Source organism: Lissotriton vulgaris, chromosome 4_1 (assembly GCF_964263255.1).
Source record: "Lissotriton vulgaris chromosome 4_1, aLisVul1.2, whole genome shotgun sequence".
NCBI lineage: Eukaryota > Metazoa > Chordata > Amphibia > Caudata > Salamandridae > Lissotriton > Lissotriton vulgaris.
Genome location: NC_141691.1, coordinates 911885388 through 911909715, shown reverse-complemented (window position 1 = coordinate 911909715; position 24328 = coordinate 911885388). Strand labels below are relative to the sequence as shown.

General features: G+C 44.6%; 1 protein-coding gene across 1 annotated transcript in view; it reads right to left on the bottom strand.

Moving 5' to 3' along the window:
* LOC147722710 (uncharacterized) overlaps window positions 1-24328 on the bottom strand; it is an 819082-nt gene that overhangs the window by 685664 nt on the left and 109090 nt on the right. Inside the window, exon 2 of the mRNA XM_086967362.1 lies at window positions 23156-23254. Coding sequence (XP_086823488.1) covers window positions 23156-23254 — 99 coding nt within the window. The remainder of the gene's footprint in view (window positions 1-23155; window positions 23255-24328) is intronic.

Genomic DNA, 24328 nt, shown 5'->3' with positions numbered 1-24328 from the left:
CCTCTTTCATCCCTTCGTGCAGATTGGCTCTGGCGGCGGCGGGGTCGTTGGTCAGGGAGAGGATCAGCTGGGTGTCGTCGGCGTAGGAGATTATGTTGAGGTTGTGATGGCCGCGAGGGGGCTCATGTAGACATTGAAGAGGGTGGGGCTCAGCGAGGATCCTTGAGGGACGCCGCAGATGACTTCGGTGGCCTCTGACTTGTACGGTGGTAGGCGGACTCTCTGTGTTCTTCCGTCGAGGAAGGAGATGATCCATTCCAGAGCCTTCTCCTGGATTCCGGCGTTGCTGAGGCGCTGTACTAGGGTGCGGTGGCAGACAGTGTTGAATGCCGCGGAGAGGTCTAGGAGGATGAGGGCCGCTGTTTCTCCGTTGTCCATCAGGGCTCGGATGTCATCGGTGGCGGCGATGAGGGCGGTCTCGGTGCTGTGGTTGGCTCGGAAGCCAGACTGTGAGGGGTCGAGGGATCCATTCGACTCGAGGAAGGCGGCCAGCTTCTTGTTGACGGTCTTCTCGATGACTTTGGCTGGAAACGGGAGGAGCGAGATGGGCGGTAGTTCTTGAGTTCGGTGGGGTCCGCTGTGGGTTTCTTGAGTAGAGCGCTGAGTTCGGCGTGCTTCCAGCTCTCAGGGAAGGTGGCGGTGTCGAAGGATATGTTGATGATGTCTCGCAGGTGGGGTGCGATGACAGCGTCGGCCTTGTTGAAGACGTGGTGAGGGCAGGGGTCGGTCGGAGATCCGGAGTGGACGGAGTTCATCGTGCGGACGGTGTCTTCGGTGCTGATCGGAGTCCAGGCGCGGAGGGTGGTGGTGGGGGGTGGTGGTTCGGTCGTGGTGTGCGTTGGTTGGTTGTTGAAGCCAAATGAGCTGATGATCGGGGCAAATATATATTGAACAGTGTGGGGCTTAGGGAAGAGCCCTGCGGAACACCACAGGGCAACACGAAAGGTTTTGATACGTATTCACCCACACACTGTTCTCTGTTGGTTAAGAAAGCTTTTAAGATGTCCCATGCTTTCCCTTGTACCCCACATTCCTTCAACCGGTCCATCAAAATCTCATGATGTACCGTGTCGAAGGCCGCGGATAGGTCCAGCAGGACCAGAGCCGCTCTGCCTCCGAGGTCCAGCACTCCTCTGATTTCCTCTGCTGCTTTAATAAGAGCGGACTCAGTACTGTGGTTTGCTCTGAGCCCATGTTGGGAAGGGTCTAGGGCCTGTGTGGCACCTAGAAATGCACTGAGTTGTAGATTCATCATTTTTTCAATTAATTTGGCTAGCAGTGGAAGTCTAGAGATGGGACGGTAGTTATTGGGGTCCGTTACGTCCATATTTGCTTTTTTTACCAGCGGAAGGACAGATGTTTGTTTCCAACAGGAGGGAAATTGTCCAGCCGCAAACATATTATTGAAAATAGCTGTTAACCATGTGGCAATAGGTACAGATGCCATCTTGTCTACCGTTGCCGGGCACGGGTCATGGGGGGAACCTGATTTCACAGCTAGAAGCATTTTTTGTCTCCTCCATGCTCACCGGTGTAAACTGCTCCAGCCTGGGCATCACAAATGATATTGTGAAATTTCCGTTTCCATATAATATTAAAAAACATGCTTTGTTGGAAAATAATATGTAATTCATCTGCACCTTTGGTAGTCAAAATCCCCCACTGTTAAAAGGGTTGTATGAGGCTAAACGCACACCTTTATCACGCATGTCTTTACCACACATGCTATGTATAATAAGGTAAGTAAGACTCCTTACATACACCTACGACATACAGTGTTGTCATCAATGATGCCATTTCAGTTGTTGCAGTGGTGCTATCAATGATGTCATTGTGCATGCCATGAATGATGTAATATGTGAGGTAATTAGAGGTGTATGGCAAGGGGGAATGTTATAGAGTACATTAGAACTGGGGGAGTGTAGGGAACACCTACACTACTTCCAATGTCACTCCGGATGGAGAGAAAATCTCCTTCAGAGAAAGTTTTAGGAATGTAACCAATGTAGTATATAAAAAACACTATTCTTCAATCATCCATTGTAGCATTTTATTTGAGGAGTCACATATTTTAATCATAGCAACTTCATTTGAATGGCATGTAATCATATTGTAATCCAAAATATCCAATTGCAATAACGGTGTCCCTATGCATTTAGGGACTGTCGCCCTTCCTCAGGGGACTATTCACAATCTGTAAGTGAAAATACGAAGGTTCAGGAAGTGGAAGTACCCCCACGGGGCAAGTACATCAAATAGAAAATAAAACTGTACCCTAAATCATGCCAGGATATACAGTGATGTGAAAGGTTGCCGATGGTGGTAGACGGTGGTGGAGAGTCTATAACGATAATGTGCTGTGTGAAAGAAGTGTCCGATAAAAAGTACATGCAAGGAGGAGTTTAACAAATGGCGGGTCGTGACTTGACAAGGGTAAATGCAAAGGCGTGATTAAAACGTGAAGTGCTCGAATAAAGTCGGGAGTCCTTGGGTGGAGAACGACCATCTGAATGATGTGATTTCTGGTCGACAGTGATAAAATGCCATCATAAGGGAGCAAAAAAGTGCAGGCTGAATGGTAAGGTCATCCGAGGCAAAGTGTGCGAGCCGAGTGTACATGCGTCAATCGCCAGTGAAACAGCCAACAAAAGAAGCTGAGAACGGTACATGCTTACCGGATGGTTCTGGAAAGACGTATCTAATGTCTCTCGGGCGTGGGAAAGTTCCGAGTGAAAACGCGGAAGTAAATAGTTGCATCGGGCGGTGTGACGTGCATAGTGAAAACAAACGAAGGACTGACGTTAGTTAAAGGTCGACAAAAAAAACTACAGGACAAAAATAAATTGTGGCAGGGAATGTAAAATATGATATAGGAAATCCAAATAGTAGTAAGAATGTAGGAAAGATGAATATAAAAAAACAATCGTAGCTAAAAACGATGAACATAGATATAGAAGACAGACACATGGGGGGCAGCCATCTTAGGTGAAGGCAGGACAAACCAAGGAGATAAATAACATAGAATGCAAAAAAATCCATAAGAAAAAGTGAATAAGTGAGAAATGGGTGAATATCAAGAACATGGAGTGGTACATAGAACATAATGTCAGAAATGACCGTAGGCATGTAGAGTACAGAAAAGGGTAAGACGGAGAGAAGTATAAAAAGGATTAAAAAAGAACCTGTGTGCATGAGAACGAAAAAATATAGACAGGAAAATAACAGCATGTAGATCAAAACATGTAAATCAAAGAAAACAGCTGTATTCAATTCTGTCATTAGGCCTTTCGGCTGACAAGCATCCAGTCTCTTCATCCAAACAATTTCTCTTTGTAGAAGTCTTTTTTTGTCATCTGCGCCTGGTGTCATCGGTACAATCTCCAAGTCAAGGAACCGTAATTGGCTGACATTGTGATGATATGCGGTAAAATGGGCCGCAAGGGGTGCTTTCGTGGTCTAGTTCCTTATAGTACTCTTATGTTCGGTCAAACGGACTTTTATTTTTCTCTCAGTTTTTCCTACATAAGGTAGTCCACATGGGCATTTGAGTAAATACACAACATTTTTAGAGTCGCATGTGGCATTGGTCATGCGTTTAATGGTTCTACCAGATGATGGATGATTCACGGTATTTCCTTTGATGATACTGTGGCAGTGACTGCAGTTGTGGCAGGGTCTAGTGCCCATGAAACAGGTAGGTGATTCAGTAGGTCGAGACTCCAAGATGTTCTTAATGTTTTTAGATCTTTGATATGCAAAGATTGGTCTGTGGTTAAAGATTCCCTGAAAATCAAGTTCATGTTGGATCATTTCCCAATTTTTCAAAATAATGTTTTTGATGGCAATGCTTCTAGTAGAGTATTTCGACACAAAAATCGGTCTCTGGTTGCTCGTTTGTTTAATGCGTGGGGTCAAAAGATCCTGGCGATTCTTGGATGAAATACGTGCTTTGGCTGTTTGTAAAGTAGATTCCGGGTAATTCCTATCTCTGTATTTCTGAAGGATGTTGTACTCAGAGAGCTCATAGGATTCAGGTTCTGAGCAAATTCTTTTGGCCCTTAGCAACTGAGAGTAAGGTAGGTGTCTCTACAAAGATGTGGGATGGCAACTTGTGAAAAATAGGGCATTATTTCTGTCCGTAGCTTTCACAAACAGGTCGGTGACTAGTTTATTGTCCTGTAATGTAACCTGAACGTCCAGAAAAGGTAGACTCATGGGACTTACAGTGTGGGTGAATTGTATATGATCATCTAGGTTATTGATGTAGGTAAGAAACTCAGTGATTTCCTCTGGTGGGCCAATCCAAATTAAAAAAATATCATCAATATACCGCCAGAGTGTGCAGATGTTTTTTGTCCATTTGTTGTTGTTCACAATGTGGTCTAGTTCCATGCGGTGCATGAAAAGGTTGGCGTAGCTGGGTGCTGCACAATTACCCATTGAGGTACCAACTAACTGCAAATGGTAGTCGTTGTCCCAAGAAAAATAGCTGTGATAGAGCGTAAATTGTATTAACTCTAGTAGTAGAACTTTCAAGTCATCGTTGATGGGATGCATCAACAGGAAGGATTCAATCGCTTCAATACCTCTGTTGTGAGGTATCGATGTATACAATGCAAATACATCGATGGTGACCAGGGTGTAAATGGTGTTAGGTTCCAGGGTCACTTGTTGAAGTCCGTTTAAGAAGTCAGTGGTGTCACGAAAGTATGTTGACATGCTTTTGACTACGGTCTGAAGGTACAAATCAATGAATTTCCCTGTTGGTTTGTGTATAGAGTTCTTAGTGGAGGCTGGTGCAGATTTTTGTGGATCTTCGGTAGCATATGTATGCTTGGACATTTAGGATGAGGTTGAGTTAGGTATTTTTGATCTTTCCCGAAATGCATAGGGACACCGTTATTGCAATTGGATATTTTGGATTACAATGTGATTACATGCCATTCGAATGAAGTTGCTATGATTAAAATACGTGACTCCTCAAATAAAACGGTACAATGGATGATTGAAGAATAGTGTTTTTTACATACTACATTGGTTACATTCCTAAAACTTTCTCTGAAGGAGATTTTCTCTCCATCTGGAGTGCCATTGGAAGTTGTGTAGGTGTTCCCTACACTCCCCCAGTTCTTTTGTTCAAATTCGGAGTCCCCACTGGCCAGGAGGGGCTCTTTCCTCGGCAGTGGCGGATGGTGACATTTGAAAGTGGCGGGGCGTAAAACGGTTGTCATACCTCACAGTAGCGAGTGAGCGTAGCGAGCGAGCCCGAACCACCCAAGGTTCGAAAATTTTGAAAAAAGAGTGGGAAAATGGTGCATTTTCAAGCAAATTTGAGAATAGCAGGAAGGTTAATAACGCAATTGTGAAAGTACAGTTATTACATTATTAAAGAGATGACATAACATATGTAGCTGCTTATTCAGTATAACCACAGAGCTTCATAACAGACTGAGATGTAATGCATTTCTGAGTACCTCACAGATCCTGGGGGTTGTCCTATTCTGCAAAGTCCAAATTACCAGCTAACCTTTGTATTATCTGACAAGTGAATCTGTATGCTCTTCTGCTGCCTAGTCTACTAATTGTGCCTGATTAGTGCCTCACTGTGTAGACAGGAAGTGGTATAAATCCTAGGTCCCTGACTTGAATTTCAAAGGGGCCCTCCAGTGTTGGGGGAAAGGAGTTCTGTCTAGCCAGTCTTGAATCTCTTACAATCTCCAACAATAAGAACATTAAACTGTTCCTCTGATAATGCCTGCTGGGTTTGTGATCTATTCGGACATCACTCATAGGATGAGAACTTTAAGCAAGAGATGTTAGGGGTGTATTTAATTTTTCAGTGGAAAATTCAGAGGAAATATTTTCCTATTGAGCCCATGGGTACCTTCACCAAAGAAGATTACACTTATCAGACCACAAGAAAGAGATCTAATACAATTTCTAAATTGCTAGCCTGGCCCTTAATCCCAGCATCGCACTTGACCAAACGTCATGTGATTCTGGGCAAATCACTTTACTTCCTTGTGTTTCAAATCGAAATACTTGTAATAGAATGTAATTTCAGTAATACATGTTTAACATCTATCAGCTGCGATTAAAAAAAATCTGAGTGAAGAGCACATTGCCACTGCTCTTTGGTGCACCGAAAATAAATGCCCTCTACCTTTAGGCTTTTTTAGTCAATGGTCTAGCACCCGGATTGAACAGCTTCTAGGCACCTGGAACTATATTCGTCTCTCGACCTCCATGCAGTTGGGAGTAGAGACATACGTTCAGCTCGAGTTTTCAGTGGACAGATTAAACAATTATTATTGACACTTCTTAACTTCTATCTGTTAGTCGCAGGCCACAAGTCTGAAACAGAAGCTAGTAAATAATACTGCAAGTTTGGGGTGGGGATAAAGGGTGGCAATGGAATGAAACATGATTAAAGAAGACAAAAGATAAAAGAAGGAAATGAGAGTCTGAAAGAAGGAAGGAAAGTAGAAAGCAAAGCTGGAAAGAAAGATGGAAAGAAGAAAAGAGAAGCACAAATCCAATGGGCCATCTTTAAAAGAGTTGGGAATGTGGATTTCGGAGACTGATGTGGTGCGACATGGTTCCAAGTGGAGGTATTTTGCTTCTTTGTGGAAACAACACTTAAGCTACGTAGGCCCTTCAATCCACTTCTCCGTCTCTTCCTGTATCCGCCTCGGCTGAATCATTAAATATTCCAATTATAGAACAAAGCCTGCTGCAGGTCAAACCTTTTGTGATGTATCAGTCGACATACCACACACCACCACTGTGGGGCCCTTAATATTATTTAGGTTTCCTTCACAAGACAACATCCTCTTCCATACTCGCACATGTGACGTGTATCGATGGCCTGCCTTTTGTATCTCTCTGTGCTTGAGGATAAAATAATCCTCCCATGGTAGCCATCTCATCTGCCCTTCCAGCTGGAATATACAAAACAGTGTAGTGGTGGCTGATTAATTAGAGGAGTATTGGGGAGGTCACACACGCACACCCAACTATTCACACACTTAGATACGCCCATCCATCCATTCACAAGCACACGTACACAAATACACCCATCCATTCACAGACACACACGCACAGAAATTCAGACACCCATTCACAGAAGAACTGTGTAAATACATTTACAAGCATACATACACACAGGCACCAAAACATTCAATACAGACTTACTGGACTGCAGCAGTATTACGTCACCCTGGGACTGGCTACAACATAAACAGAGGTTTACAAAGGGCTAGAGGCAAGGCTGTGTGTGAGGATATGGGGGTCTGTGGGGAGACGTGCGCCGCTGGCAGTCACTCCACCTCTGACAGGACCGGGACCCAGACCACGCTGAGGCCTACACTAATCATTTGTGTATTCAAAGCCTGATGTGAGGGCGGCAGTTAATGAGTTATTTAGCCTCTCAGCGGGCTCTTGATGGGGTGTGAATCTAAGCCCTCAGCGATCTCTGTTGTAACTACTGCAGTGTTTACTAATCGGACAGCGCCGCTGCCCGCTTTGAAGAGGCCGGGAGACAGCGCGACCCAGGCCTGTGTGGTCTGTCTTCCATAACCACCTGTTTGTTGGGACTCCGCATAACAATACGACTCTGGCCCTTCCTCAGACAGTGAATCAAGCAAAGCGGTTACTCGGAAAGTGGCCAACAGTGGGATACACACCTTTTTATTATTTTACCAACCTGAACCCACCCCGTATGATGCTACCACCACCATAAAAAAACTTGCGCGGACGGTTTCCTCAGCACTGACTGACAGACTCTTGTTTGTCACTCACTCGACAGTCACAGAAGAAGACAATGATGATGACCATGCACAGGCAGGCACGAGTCACGAGGTCTGAGTCGCAAGGTAGTCTCCTCGTGGCTCTGGTTGTTGTGGCAGTCTACGCCAGGACGCGGTGACGTCCCCACAGCGGCCAAGGCCGGCCAATCACCACTGACTACATGGTTGCCAATGGGCACTGGTGATTGGCCATACAGTGCGGCAGGCTAAGCACAGCCAGCCAGCCACCCACCTCGTTCGCGGTAAAACAGCCAATCCTGGCGCAGCATTACATCGCCACTGTGCCAGGATTGGCTACAGAGCAGGGCTAATACTGCCCATAATGAGACCCGGCTCCCCCGGGTCTCTGCCTTTATGAGTAGTAGGGGGGGAGGAGGAGGGAAGGGGCTACTGTATGTGTGCGCATGCGATGGCAAGTCATAAAAATGACTTGTCCTAAATGCGCACACTACTGCTGCCCTCTCTCCCACGCTGCTGCTGCCAGCCTGCCACTCACTGCTGCAGGCCCGCCCCCCACCTTCCGAGATCGCGATGACGTCACTATTGTTGTGACAGTACTCCGAGTCTCACTCTCCGACCCAAATCATTATGACTCACTCGGCACTCGGGCTGTTGTTGTTGTCTCATCATTGTACTTTTTGGTGCGCGCAGTAATGACAGTGTCAGTGACGGTCGTCTAGCTAGTGGGGCAACGCCCCAACGCCCCCAATGGACGAGCCGCCACTGTTCCGCAGCACCCGAAGATACCACCACTATTAGACCAAGAAGATTTAAGTTGACCTTACCTAGAGGGTGTGCCGCACACCACACTCTATTGTACATAGATTACATTAGGGCATGAGGCTTAGTTACATGAGATAAATATAACTGGTGAATTTCAGTGTTTTTTGTTAGTTTAAAATGGCATGTTTTAACTCAGATTTTCACCTAACTATAACGTCCCTTTAACATCCGTTTTTTTCCGTGATTTTATTTTTTAACATAAAGTAAGATATCCATCACTGTGCAACCCTGTCCCACTGGCATTCAACGTAGTTTTTTTGTAAATATATAAATAAAAAAGTCAGGACTATTAGTTTTATCGGGAGGTGAGCATATGAAAGATATATAAAGCAGACCTGTTGACTTTGTCTAAAATTCACCAATAATTATAATGAAAATGTATGTTTTACAAATACACACATACAACGTTTGATAATAGTTATTAACCCCACATTTTTCAGGGCACAAAATGCAGCCATGGAACAAACCACAAATGGTCTCTGCACTCCAGCTTAAGAGTATACAAGTCCATTTAAGAAAACTTTAACCCCTTCGATGCTCATGACGAGCTCAGCTTGTCATGAGGCACAGTGGAGCTGTGCTTATGACGAGCTGAGCTCGTCATGAACAATGGGCTTCAAAGCCTCTCAGCACAGAGGGGGAATTGCTGCAGCAGTGATGTGTTAAACATTAATGTAACCTCTGGGAGAGCCATGTACCAAGTTGCAGACCTACTGAGAGACTCACACACCCATGTACAGACCCACTCAGAGACTCACACACCCATTCAGAGACTTATGCACCCGCTCACACATCTACACAGACACTCATGCACCACAACAGTCAAACACTGATGTATTCACTGACATGCCCACTCAACGACTTAGACACCTAGTTACAGAACCACTCAGTCATGCATCCAAATGCACACCCACTCAGAGAGTTATGCAGCCATTGACAGATGCACTCAGACACTGTTGCACTCAATCACAAATTGAGTCACACACTTGCACCCAGTGGGAGACTACTCCAATTCATAGGCACCCAATCACACTCGCCACTCAAAAAGTCGTATAAGCTGTGAGTGGCACATTGAGACAGTCATACATGTTTTTTAGATTTATTTATATTGTAATGTGTGTAGTGTGATGGTTAGAATAATTTTTTTTGTTAAAAAGTTGAATGTGCTGAAGGCCAATGAATGTCTGCTTTTGGTCTTGGATTTCGAGACATATTTGCCATCATCGCAACTTTGTCGAGAAAAAGTAAAAAGACCCAACAACAACAAAAAAGTGGGACATATTTACAAACTATAAGAAGTCAGAGGAACTCACTCAAACAAATGCATGAAATAGTGGGTCGTTAATCACTATAATCTACAATATCCAATTTTTCAACAAAAAAAAGAAAAATGTAAGAACTACACTAGAAAAATCATACATTAGAAAGCGTTATAGTTAGAAAATATAATTTTAAATGTTTCAGGAAATAACTTTAAAAACCAATGGTGACAGGGGTGTTAAAGTTAGAAAAACAAAAATAAAAATATCTCTGACGCCTTTGTTTTTTTAGAACATTTCTATGGTTTGTTAACTGGCAGTCGCATTTGCAGAGTGGTCCAGAAAGGGGACAGGGCTTCTGACCAACTCCTAGGAATCCCACTGTAAAGAACTTACTGAAGGTAACAGGAGGGCTTCTTGGCCCCAAGGTCCCTCGGCACCCAAGAGGACTTTATACCCCAACTAGTATTGCATTAGGAGGCGTGTTTGCAGAGTGGTGGAGAAAGGGGCATTGCCTTTGAAGTCCTCACAGCAATTGCGCTCTGTGGACAGGTTGGGTAGTTGTCGACCGAGGACCCTCTGAAGCCAAGGCAACTTCATGCCCCAAACAGCAGTGAGCCAGGAGGTGCATTTTTAGAGATGTGGAGAAAAGGGGCATTGCCTCCGATGACTTCTCAGCAATCTCCCTGTGTGGGACTTACTGGAAGTAACAGGAGGGGTAGTTGGCCCCAAGGACCCTCAGCAGTCAAAGGGACTTCATCCCCTCATCAGCAGTATTCCAAGGAGGTGCATTTACAGAGTGGTAGATGAAGGGGGTGTGGCCTCCGAAGACCTCTCAGCAATTCTACAGTTGGGACTTACTAGCGGTAACAGGAAGGATAGTTGGCACCCAAAGACCCTCAGGAGCCCAGGGGACGTTATCACCCAACCAGCCGTGCACCAGGAGACATGTTTGCAGAGTGATGGAGAAAGGAGGCATGGCCTCCGATGCCCTCTCAGCAATCCCGCATTGTAGTGAGACTTACTAGACATAACAGGAGGGCCTGTCTGCCCCAAAGGTGCCTCAGCATCCAAGAGTACTTCATCCACCAACCAGTATTGAATCAGGTGGTGCATTTTCAGAGTGCTGGAGAAAGGGGGCATGGCCCCAAGCCCTCACAGCAATCGTGCTCTGTAGAACTTATTGGAGGTAACAGGTGGGATAGTTGGCCCCGAGGACCCTTTGGAGCCAAGGCGACTTCATCCACCAACTACCAGTGTACAAGGAGGCGCGTTTTCAGAGTGGTGGTAAAAGGGGGCATGGCCTCTAACAGCTTCTCAGCAATCTTGCTGTGTGGGACTTACTGGAAGTAGCAGGAGGGGTAGTTGGCTTAGAAGGACTCTCAGCAGTCAAGGGGACTTCATCCCCTCATCAGCAGTGTGCCAGGAGGTGCATTTACAGAGTGGTAGAGGAAGAGGGTGGGGCCTCCGAAGACCTCTCAGCAATGCCACAGTTTGGGATTTACTGTAGGTTACAGGAGGGCTAATGGCCCCCAAAGACATTCTGGAGTCAAGTGGACTTCATCACCCAACCAGCAGTGCGCCAGGAGGCATGTTTGCAGAGTGGTGCAGAGAGGGGGCTTGCCAGTCGGGGTTGTCATAAAAAGAAATTGTAGAGCAGGGGAGCCGTGGGACTCCCCTTCCATGGACTATATCTGACTCCAGAAACCCTAACCCCTGGGGTCGGGCCTTGATTTCAATGGGTAGGCGGGCCATGCGCCCCTGCCAAATTATGATTTTTTGCAGAGTGGTGTAAAAAGGGTGTTGCGTCCAACCACCTCTGAGCAATCCCACTGTGTGGGGTTTCCTGGAGGTAGCAGGTGGGCTAGGGACCCTCAGCAGCGAAGGGGAAGTCATCCCCCAACCTAGAGCGCATTGCTTGGCAGAGAAGTGGAGAAAGGGGGGATGGCCAACTTCCATTTTTCTATTTTAGGAAGGGGGCTGTGTGGTCCCCCTTCCGATGACCATTTTGGGGCCCCAGGAACCCCATCGCCCAGGGCAAGGCCAATATTTTTTTTTTATTATAAAGACCATACTCCCGCCATCCCATAGCAAACTGCAATTATCAGGGATGAGGACACTGGGACATTGCTGGAGTGGGCCCTAAGGGGGGGCAGTCCCCAGGGCCATTTATGGCTCCAGGAGGGGGGCTGCGCGTCCCACCTACCTTATGCAGAATAGCTCTGGGGAGGTGGTGGTCCATGGGGCAGCAGGGGGCACGTGGCCCCCTACATTTTAGTATAGTAGCCCTGGGGAATTGGCAGTCCTGGGGCTGCTTGGGGGCTGCATGCCCCCCATGCATTTTAAAAAACTATTGCCCCTGGGGGGGTGATGGCCCCTGGGGCTGTGTGGGGGGGCTGGAGCCCCGATGCATTAAAAGAAAATGAAGCCCCTAGGGAGGTGGCAGTCCCAGGGGGCTGCAGGGGGCCTCATGCCCCCTGCACTTCAAAGAATTAGCCCCGAGGTGGTGGCGATACCCGGGGCTGCCGGGGGCCACGTGCCCCCACTGCACTTCAAAGAATTAGCCCCTGGGAGGTGGCAGTCCTGGGGGATGTTGTGGCCCATCGGGCCATGCATCTCTATTTGTCACTGCCAACAGGACCTGGCCCACCCAGGGGCCTAAAGTAAACAAAGGGCGGAAGCCTGTTCTTCATTTATTTTACCAAATTCTGCCAGATTCATGGATCCACCACGGATCCTGGCAATTTTATTATTGCTATTTTGGCCCTGGCAGTCCTTGTGAGACCCCTGAATAGGCCTACGGAGTCAGGGTTTTTCTACCCTGAGTCCTTTTGTTGTTTTTTAACCTTTTTTACTTGTGACTCATTTCAACCGAGCCACAAGATGACTGCCAACACTTCCTGATTTGAAGTGTTGTCAGCCAGTCAGATTGCAGGCTTAAGATACAGAGGGTTCGCAGATACTAGGGGCCCACAGTTGTATTTATGAGAAATGTTTAAGTTTCTCAGGAACTACTGAACGGGTTTACACCATTTAACAAAAGAGTGCTTTCTGGACCAAGAGCTAAATTTTTGCGAAATTTGATGTCATTCAGTTTAGTAGTTCGGGCTGTATCCGTGTCTAAAGTTTCCTATTGAAATTAACATGGAGAAAAAGCATTTTGGGACACCCCCTTCCCTCTTTTCTCAGCCTCCTGAACTTTCAACACAGCAACTGAAGTGAGTAGAGCTAATTTGGTAGCTTGAGGGGCAATATATAGAAAACAAACACATACGAACACATAGAAACAAGCAATTACAGATGAATTTGTTGTGCTTCTCAAGATATAACCAGCCAACGCGTTTCGCCCAAACACAGGCTTCTTCAGGGCAGTGTAGTATTATAAGAAGCCGTAACCAGTAGCGCGTTTGTAAAATAGGTACATTTGAGACTGATCCTAGTGCATGCATTCAAGATTCATGGAAGAGCAAAGTTCTTTAGATAATGGGAATGCAGAGTTCCATCAAATGAAGACTAAAAAAGGGTGTGGGTGATGCTCCAAGGTTCTATCCAAACTTGGTTCAGTTGACCGGCGTGGTAATTGCCAGTGACTGGATAAAAGTTTCATAAGACTTCAAAGCGGCATTAGCAGCATGTAGAAACCTGGAGCCATTTCCATTGGCTACGTCCTTCGGCCAACACGGTAGAAGCAAGTAAAGTATTAGAATATTTCGTGAAGAATCGTTAAACGGCGCTAAAGTTATTGGCAAATCAAAATCAGCTTTTTGATAGACATCAGGTCCTACCTATAACTACCTAGTGACGACCAATTAATGATGCATGAATAAAAAACTGTCATGGAACCCACTGTGGGTGTTTCAATATAATTCTAAGGACTACAAGTCCCTGCATGCACCAGACAAAGTCAGCGTGATGAACTTGGCCCACTGAGGGCAGTACAGGTGCAAGCAATGAGGAAAACTCCATAAGCCAATTTTCAGCAGTTTGCTCCACTAAGAAGAGGCTGCTGCCTCGAAACGCATAGGTGATATATATATATATATATATATATATATATATATATATATATATATATATATATATATATATATATATATATATATATATATATATATATATATATATATATATATAGATATATATATAAAAGAGTTCCCCGTTTTTGGAGCCCCGGGCCTACAGGGCGGCCTCACCACATGGGCACGGAGCATCCCACAAACACCACACTGGTAAAGCAAACAATGTGAGGCCCATTACCTTGGAATACAGCTTATTTCATGAGTCTTTAAGCGCCTGTTTCCTCTTGCCAACGTTTCAGCTTGTGCCGTGTTCAGGATAGGAACACAAGCGCCCAGGTGCGCTTGGGCGTGATTTAAAAGGTGTATCAGGTGCAATTATTCACCAATACTACCGTTCCCATAGTGCATTGTACATGTTTGTTAATAGTATGTTGGCAATCCAAAGAATGTTTTAACCTCAATGGTAATTTTTGTTGCACAAGCACCAGTTATTTGATGGAATCGTTTTTACAGGAGGCAGGTGAATTTAATGCACATCGCAAATGTTCTTAAAATATTTGACTCACAAACAACAGCTTCTTCCAGGCAGGATCGAAGCAGGAAATCATTCCTCTTTGAATCCCTTCCTTGCGCCATTCCTTTTTGCTGAGAAGTGATCCCTTTGTGGGTTGGAAGTCGCAAGTGAGCCAGGCTCCTCAATTTACATCAGAAGAGTTACCCCATTTCTGGAGCCCAGGCCCAACAGGGCGGCCTCACCACATGGGCACGGAGCAGCCCACAAACACCACACTGGTAAAACAAACGACGTGAGGCCAATTACCTTGGAATACACTTTATTTCATGAGTCTTTAAAGCGCCTGTTTCCTCTTGCCCAACGTTTCAGCTAATGCCTTGATCACAGACCGGAACACAAGACCCCAGGTGCTCTTGGGCATGATTTAAAAGGTGTAGCACGTGCCTGCATTCGCCAATACTACTGTTCCCATAGTGCATTGTGCATGTACATATAGATATATGAAAAAAAGAAGAGGAGAACTCTGGGTAGTTCTCAAGTTTAGGTGGAAAGCAGCTCCTGTTAGAGCACTCTCAACACCAGCGACACTCCAGATCTGCTCACCTCAAATGTCTGTTTTTCTATCACAGTATTTAAGTATAGGATTAGCACAGTGCCATCCACGCCGAGATAGAAAAGGACAAAGTCTTTTGCCATTTCTACAGCAAAGTCTTTAAGCATAGGACTAGCACAGTGCTGTCCTTGCTGAGCTGTAAAATGACAATCGCCATTTATCACTCCAGGCACAGAATTACAGCTTTGAATTGGTAAAATACCAACTCAAGCCAACCTGAAATGAGTAAAAGCAACCCCTGGCACAGTGTTTCGCTCCAATTAGAGCTCTTCAGAGAAGTATAGCTTTGTCCAGACACAAGGGAGCACCCAGTATAAGTCAAAACAAAACCCTTTCAGGCATAGAGTGGTGCATAAATTATGCAAAAAAGAAGAGAACTCTGGGTAGTTCTCAAGTTTAGGTAGAAAGCAGCTCCTGTTAGAGCACTCTAAACACCAGCCACACTCTAGATCTGCTCACCTCAAATGTCTGTTTTTATATCAAAGTCTCTCTCTATATATATATATATATATATTTATATATACACTTGCCTTAACAATAATTACCATACATGGGAGTGAGTTATGTAAGATTTGTGTTTTTGTAACAATTAATTTACATGACATTGTGGATACATTCCCTCATAACTTGTTTGAGCTTTTCCTTTCAGCAGGTAGCCAAGGCTAAGGCCATGGAACTAGGAGTGATGACAAAGAAAGGTGACCCTCATAGATGGGCACAGTAAGAGAAGGCCATCACCACAGAGGATGAGAGAGCACCCACAAGTGGGCATTTTGTACAATACGTGGACAGCCACTTGCTTACAATAATAAAGGTACATCAGATGTGTTCCATAAGCTGAGCCCTCAATCAGTCAGTCAGCCCCTGGGACTGTGATATAGCTGCTTTTCTGGAGGTCATAAGGCATAAAGCTAATATATAAGAAACGTACATTTACAAAACAAACATGAATGTGCTTACTCTTTTCTGCATGTGTTTTCAAAACTAACATGGATGTGCTGTTAATCTTTTCATTGCTTGTTGGGTTGCTTTTAGATATATGTGAATGTGTTACTGAATTGGTTATTATTAAATGTTGAACTGTTTCAGAAACTTTACATGACATTAGTCTCATCCATACATTGTCAAGACCAGGATCACGAGCTCAGACAAAGGTGAAAGAGAAGTGCAATTCATATTTATTAAAATCAAATAATTTTAAAAGTGTTTCTATATACATCTATTTTTGTTGGCACTGAGAAAGTTGGGGTGTGTTGTGTGGGGGTGGGTCAAAGAGTTGTGGGAATACAGTTCATGGGGATCAGGGTGGTGGTGAGTGTTGTCTACAGCCATCTGGCAGTCATCCGTGAGCATGGCTATGCAATTCTGGACTAAAATGAGATTGAGTTCTGGTTGTAGAGAGGCAGCATGTGTTTTTAAGTGGGTGCAGTTGGGTTGTTGGTAGTGTTTGGTGGGGCGGCCTTGCATTTAAGTATTGCTCCCCATGTGACAGAAGGGAATTACTGGGCAAAGAAATAGCCTCCATCACCAGCATGACAAAGACATAGCACCTTGCTGTCTCCTCCCTCAACAAATTGAGATATTCCTGGTGTAACTTCACCATGTCTTGGAGACATGTCTCACTTTTCTCTCAATGAACAATGAAACTTTTGCTTCTGGGTTTTAGTGTTGTACTTTTTTCCACTATTTGACAAGTATCCCCCCACACAGATCATTGTAGCTGTAAAATTGATCCTTCCAGAGAAAAAGAGTTTACCTATGACTCCACCAATCCGCATGCATGATTGTGTGACAATGCCAGCAGGTTCTCCATTACAAAGGGAGTTGAAATCTGGGAGGTTGTTGGGGGGGGGGGGGGATTGAATGGTAGAAAAGTCCTTATCACCAGGGATTTATCAGAAGGCGTTGAAAAGATAAGAGTTGCCCCGACACTGGATAGTGGAGGAGGGTAGAGAACTGAGATTCCTTTAGAGTGAAGGCTGATTTGAGAAGAGTCATGCATAGCCGGTTGAAGCATCAATGTCTTTCTAAGTGTTGCCTCAGGACTCCTTAGAAAGAAGAATTCTGGGTTAGCCTATATAAATGATACATCAGATGATTACATAATGCTAGTTGTTGGTGTGACCACACAAATTCATATATATTAGTTTCCTACCAATTTCCGCATGAATGCCTCCTTTGTGGATGTCAGAGACAGAAACAGTGCCCTCAAATGTGGTTGGCACGTGTTCTCAGATACAGCAGCCAGGGAAAAAAGTAAAACTAAACATAAGAATTGTTACAAAGCGGGTGTTGTAACGACTGCATTGTAATTACATGCGGAGAAAAGGATTCATTGTAAGCACTGTTAACATATCCTGGTATACACATACATATCACTTGACTGTATGCAGTGGGGACATGGGTGTATGGAGTGGGTGACAGAAGGGATTCAAACTCCTACCAATGCAGGAGCACAGTGAAAAAAGACACATACATTACAAATATAAGTTTACGGATTAAAACAACTGAACATAGACCGACCATTGGGTCTTTGTTATGTATGGAGTAAACTGTTACATTTGCTGTTGGTTATGCTTAGAGAAATATAGTTATATAGATAGCAACCAAACTGGCTAGAAACGTACCATGCTGTGCCATTTGTCTCTTGTTTATGACCAGCCCATGTCAGCGCACTGGTTGGAGGGGAAGAAGAAGTGATGGAAGGAGGTGGGTGGGCAGATAACACAGGGCATTCAATGTAAAATTATGACATAATATAGATGGCCATTATTGAGGCCTGTTCAATTTCAATATAAGTATGTGTTGCGTACTTTGGATTCAATATACATAAAGAAAGTAGATAATGATCAGTGTTGAGATATGACAAAGACATACATATTTCTTGAGTTTGTTAGTGACATTGATAGTAATGCGGCATAGATGTGTGGGTGTTAGGGATGCCTTTACACGTTTAATTGGTTGTCACCATGTCATGGCAGAAGTTAGTCCGGCTCCAACTGTCTCTTGCCACAAATGCACTTCACATCAGGGCTGCATATAACAAAATTAGATAAGTGAAGATTAAAAAAATGAATTTACAGTCCAAAGAGTGTTGGTAAAGCAGTGTGTGAGTGACATATGGGCCTACTTGTGTGGGGGAAAGAAGAGTGTAGAAAAAAACACTGTCTCCCGTCAGCCTGCAAAATGGCTGCTCAGAGCTGTTGCTCTGTAATGAACCCGACCTTCTTCCTCCTGAACAGTGATCTGCTGCCTCTCTCTGCCACTTAGACCACCGATTCCACAACCAGAGTGCTGGTGGATCCCCTGGGTCTGAGTGCGGTCCTTCTCCGATCTACCATTGCGGAAATATATTGCTAATGGCATGCTGATGTCTCCTGGGCTCGTTCATCCTGAGTTCATTCTGAGTTTGCAGAGCAGCTGGAATGCAGCACCTCTGTGCCCAACTGGTCTGCGGCCCACTGATGAGATCTGCGGCGTAGGTGCCGTAAGTTATCGGCCTGCGGGTTGGGGATGCACTGAGCGCTGAGGGGAGTCGGCTCTGATCCCTTGAGGATCCCGCCCGCCATTTTTGGCACCCGCCGTGGGACAGAGGGCGGCTTGTGGAGACATCGTTGCTATTACCGGGAGCACTGGAGCCAAGGGGTGAGCCTTGGATGTCACGTCCTCCTCGGTCCTTTTGGACGTTGCAATTCGCAAAGATGTATTCATCGAGTGCCATTTAAGTAATGCGGCTGATTCCAAAATGGTGCCCGCAGTAGATTGTCGCTTGGGGTCTAAGCAACAACTCATAAGAGTCCCCCGGTTTTCATCTTCTATGTAAACACCTCATAATTGAACGGAAATTGCATCTACTTCCCAGACGTAAAGGGATGACCCAGATTAGCCCCCCTGACTAATCGAGAATAACCCATGAGGCGCCCCACCTGACCTACAAATGGCTGCTGTCTCTCCCACTGGCGAATATTACTCACCTGCGCTCACCTCCCCTGAAGACATGCGGACACTGGCCCTGTCCTCATGCTGCATCACTGCATTGACTACGCCTCCTTTGCCTCTGAGTTATGGAGAATTTTGGAGACTGACTGAGTTTAGCAGCAAGGACTCCACCACCTTGCCTGACCTCAAGATGGCCACTTCAGTTGGTCTCAAGTTCTTTTTACTCTTGAGTGGATTGGGCTGCACAATGAAGTTTATAGCAGATCTCTGCTCTGGCAATCAGAAAATTAAATCAATTTATATATTAGACCAGGTGAATGCTGTTTCACTATATTTGTCCACTGAGACTTTTCAATAGGGGAGTCAAAGATCTCTGCTTAAAGTCATATACCTGAAGTCCAATTGTTAATTTACTACTAATAACTTTGTCCTTGTTATTTCAATCCTAAGAGTCTCCACTCCTTAATACAATAAGGAAAGACTTGTATATCCTAGTACTGGGCGGATAGATTCACCCAGAGTGGAATACCATCTGGGTGGAGATTTCCACCAAGCATAAATGAAAATCTACACTTGTGGAGATTGTTGCATGCAGATTTCCTAAGTGATTAGGGCTCGTTGGTTTGAATCTCAAGTAGATATAGGTTGGTAGGGTGATAAGAATTTGCCTTTGAATTAGGTCTTCACAAAACTGTCAGGGCACTCTTGTCTCACCCACTCTTGGATGGGATTTGTAAGATCTTCTTTTGTACATCCTTTTTTTAACATAATCCAAGTGTTTTGGTTGAGTCCGATACATTTTTGTTCTATCGGAAAACCTCCCTACCAGTTTGCTCCTCAACATTTTCTAGGTAGGTGAGTTGCATCACACAGGAACCCAGGCAGGGTACTAGTCTGTTCCAAGCATATTTATAAAGGGGTGAGAAGGCCTCTACAGATGTTTAAGAAGGTGGTAGAAAAGGAAGACATTTCACTACAAACTTAATTGCTTGCACGTTGACATTTTTAAAATCCTTTACTTGAAAATAATTGACTATGCTTCTTGCAACTGACCCTTCAAACCCAGAATTCTGGTGCAGCAATAAAATGAGCTTCTAGAATGTTGGTAGAATATACGTAATTACAGGGAAAGAAGCATTGTATACCCCACACAAGGCATCCTCTATAACAGACGGAGCTCAAGCCATACAGACATTAACCAATAACATGTGAAGTTATAAAAATTGATTCATAAAAACTTTCGAAAAAAATACTTGATTCATAAAAAATGGACTTGATTCACAAAAACGTTCGAAAAATGCGGAAATGTTAAACTCCCCAAGAGTAGGTTTGGAAATCTACACAAATTACACGTTTTCAGGTCAAATCTAGAAGTATGTGTTTCACTTTTTTATACAGAGAGGAGTGTTTTCTACTTGTAGGTACTACATGCCCCCAAAAAATATGTGGGTGCTAACTTTCATGTCCCACCCTTGAAACGGATTTACTCGTGCCTTTTACTTAAGCTGTTTTGCAAGTCGTTACTAAGTGGGGATCAGTTATGCTTAATGTCTGTGAATACAAACTTAATGAGTTCGTTGTTCTTTCATTTTGCAGGTCTGACCTCCATTCCCCCTCGCTCATTTACACCACCTTTCATTCCACTCTTCCTCAAGAGAATGTAGTGCAATATCTGTCCTACTACCCTATACCCCTAAGGACTGTTGCACTTAGCTGGTGAAAATGCAAGCAAATCATGATTCTGTGACTCAGGATCATGGGATCAGAACCAGCAGATAATTGTTTCATACAACTATTGTCAACTATGAAGGAGATGGAAGGTACATAGCCAACAAGTCTGTGAATGAGGTCCTATGCAGTAAACTGTGTAGGAATATTTCTTGGTTTGACATTTTTGCTTTGTTGTGCACAGAATCCCTGCACCATTCTGCCTGAATCTTGATCCTTGTAAATATTACATAAAGACAGTAGTTATTGGTTTCTTGGATTGGTTGGGGAGCGACTTTGTTGCATTTATACACAGCTCCATTTTTACAGTGTTGGAACATGAACTACGTTGTAACACCCAGAAACTGCACTGCTACCAGGTTCGCATTGGGAAGGTGGGCAATCGGGCTTTGAGTGATGGCCTAGTGCTTAAGGGGCAATGTGGACAGGTTTTTAGGGTCTCTGTAAAACAGCCCAAGAGACTAAGGGGCCCATTACGATGTCGGGCTGATTGCCTCCGCCAGGTTGGCGGTAGCCACCGCCAACCAGGCGGAGGCAATCCGCCCGACATCCACACTAGTTTTCCCCCCTGCCGCTTTGTAAATGTAAATGCTGAAATGCATTTTTAGCATTGTGGCGGGTGGTGCAGAGGGCACTGACCTCCACAATGCTAAAAATACAGGATTTGCCCGCCACTGTGGCGGGCACATCCTAATACCCCCCACGGGACCCCCGCCCTTATGGCGGGCGTCCCTATTACCACGAGGATGGCGGGCGGGCAAAGACCGCCCGCCATCCTAATGACCCCTTTACTGTCTTCCCCTGTCCCTGCCAGCCACTGTAATGTGTTCCAGCATCACAGGCACTACCCTGACATGCTGTTAATTGAGGCTGGGGGCTTGGGGTTGCTCTGGTCTTCAGGGCTTTCTCACCTCGCCCCCTAACTTGTGTGGCCTGCAAGGCCAGAAATAGTTTTATCCCCTCCCGGGCCATCACGTTCAGGATATGGTGGCTGTGGGGAGGTTGGGAATTTTGCAGGCGGCTCGCGGACAGGGTTCAGGGGATTTTGTGGCTGTCAGGCAATTGTCACCTAAGCCCTCCTGGATGAGCAGCTGATGTGTGCCTTTCTTGACACCTCTCCTGCCAAGTCAACTCCCTGAGACTAAGGTGGGCTAGGAGAGGGTAAGAGAAGCAGCTTTCCTTTAGAGCAATCATCTCAGCCACTGTGTCTTTCAGAACTTGTTGGGGATTGGAATCTTAAATAATTGGATGTGGAATTGTGGTTAGAGCTGTCAGGTTCATGTCCTGCCGTCTGCTCAACATCCTGTGATTATGTGCAAATCCCTGAATCTCTCTAAATTAGATCAAAATGAATTTAATTGTGTTTATTGTAACTGGGGATCATGTAAATTGCTCCAGTACATATTAATAAATAACAACCGAATTTTGCAGAGGTTGGACATTGATAATTAAAGAGGAATCTTTATACAAAACATTTCCCTAATCCTTTTTATATATTTTTTCTGTGTTTTTTTAAGTTTTACTATCAGCCATGGATCATTAATGCCCCTAGGCTGTTTTATTTCTCCTCGCCCGCCCAGCGAAAATGCAGTGTTTCTAGTTATACCAATGTCACTTGCTCTAGAAGCTTTAAAATATTTAATTTACCAAACATTTCTAAAAAAAAGTGAGGCTAGTGAGACTAAGCAGATGCATTGGTGACTCCTCCACTTAGGCGAGGAGCACCGCCTCACTGCTCTTTGAGCAATGGAAGAAGAAAAAATAAAATGATAATAGCACAATGTTATTATTATTTTATTTTTCCATACTGAAGCAGGTTTACGGGTGTGGGGCTGGGCTGTCGTCACAGTCAGCAGGAGAGAGGTTGGAGCACTTAAGAGCGCATGGCAGTATGGCCAGCCGTCTGGGTTCGGCCAAACCGCCATGCACCGTTAGCATGTTCCCCACCCGGCTGTATAGCGCACCTTGGGTGGAGAACAGGCACAGGCTCTCACTACCTGTCTGAGTACAGAACCACAGAGTTCAGACCAATCACAATGCTGCAGTCATGGTGGTAACAGCAGCATCGTGATTGGCTTAGGAGAGCCTGTGTGTGCTTCCTGCTTCCGGCAGGAACAGAAGAGGATGTCACTTTTATTTATTTTTCTACTGCCCCACCCATACTACTCAGTAGCAGCTGCCACTGACCAGATGAAAAACCATGAAAAGGAACGATCCGGGAATGTGGGCCAATTTTTTGGGGAGTGCCTAGACCTAATTGGCATCCCAAATCTGACCCATCACTATTGGAATGTTTATTAGTTTTCAGAATTCAAAATACTGTATGTGTTCTTGGTGTTGAGTGTGGCTGGAAAATAAAGATAAAAGGAAACATATGCATCCCTGAATGCAACATAAATTAAACATTCAATTCACCGATTAAGGAAAATTGCCATCGCCTGATTTTAATTTCCTAGCCACAAATTATTGTAGACGTATGTTTCTACTATTACCTTCTGGCTCAGTTCGTTGTCATACAGTTTCAAGGTACCAGCAGACATCTTCAGCAGTTTGGAAATGGGTGATCCTTCCAACAGTGATCTATACGACCCCTTAGTAATAGAAAATATGACACTGTTGTCAGTTCAGGGATTGAATGAACCCCAGTAAACAAAAATGTAGCAAGCACTAGCACTGGCACTGATAATTGATTTATATTAAACGTAAATAAAAGTCTTTCAGCAAGCGTCATTAACGCACAACACTGATACAGCACAAATAGCAGCTGCGCAAACTTATCTTACCTAACACAAAGAACACATGAATAGCAGGTGTGAGCAGCAGAACCATGTTCCCTCAAAACACACACACACATACAGAGAATAGGCACAAGATGTACAGTCACAGTTCAAACTACCCTTACACGCTCCAAGCCTCTAGCCCAACACCACAGCCATTAGCTGTGTACCCCTCCCTGCACAGAAGACTATAATTGCAGTAGAAATTCAAGTTTCAATAATTTGTATTTGTGTGATGGCTGTTGCGATGGTGCATGATCATGTTGTATTGAGTATGCAAGTGTGTGATGATGTGTGACTTGAGCACTGAATGGCATGCAGGCTATGCCTTGATTGTATTGTGTGTGTGTGTGGGTGTGTGCGTGTGTGTGAGGATGTGTATGTGTGACAGATACACACAGTGAAACAGTGACAGAGAGAAAGAGAAAGAGAACAAGCATGTTCAATGCAATCGGTCGTGCATTTGCGAGATTTTCATCTATTGGCATTGTAAATGACAATGCCTTATATTTATCTGTTTTGATAATTAACACATAAATAAAAGGCATTGTCATTTACAGTGCCATTAGTTCAAACTATTGGAAATGAGAGACCTATTTCATTTCAAAGAAGCGGCAGCCATTGTCTCGGGCTGCTTTGAAAGTGAAAGCATGCATGGTGCGCTGAATGTTGCAGGAAAGCATGTTGTGCTTGCAGTAGGAGAAGCTCATTAAAGAAAATTGTGCTAACAGAGTAAATAAGACATACCGTGTTGCAACAGAAATAAAAAGGCCAGTCCTCATGGGAGGTTACAAATGAAGGCATGGCGTTACCAAGGAGGGACTAACAAGCCTATTAACGAATCAGAAGCCAGCATTTTCAAAGGACAATAACAGAAGCCAATGAAAA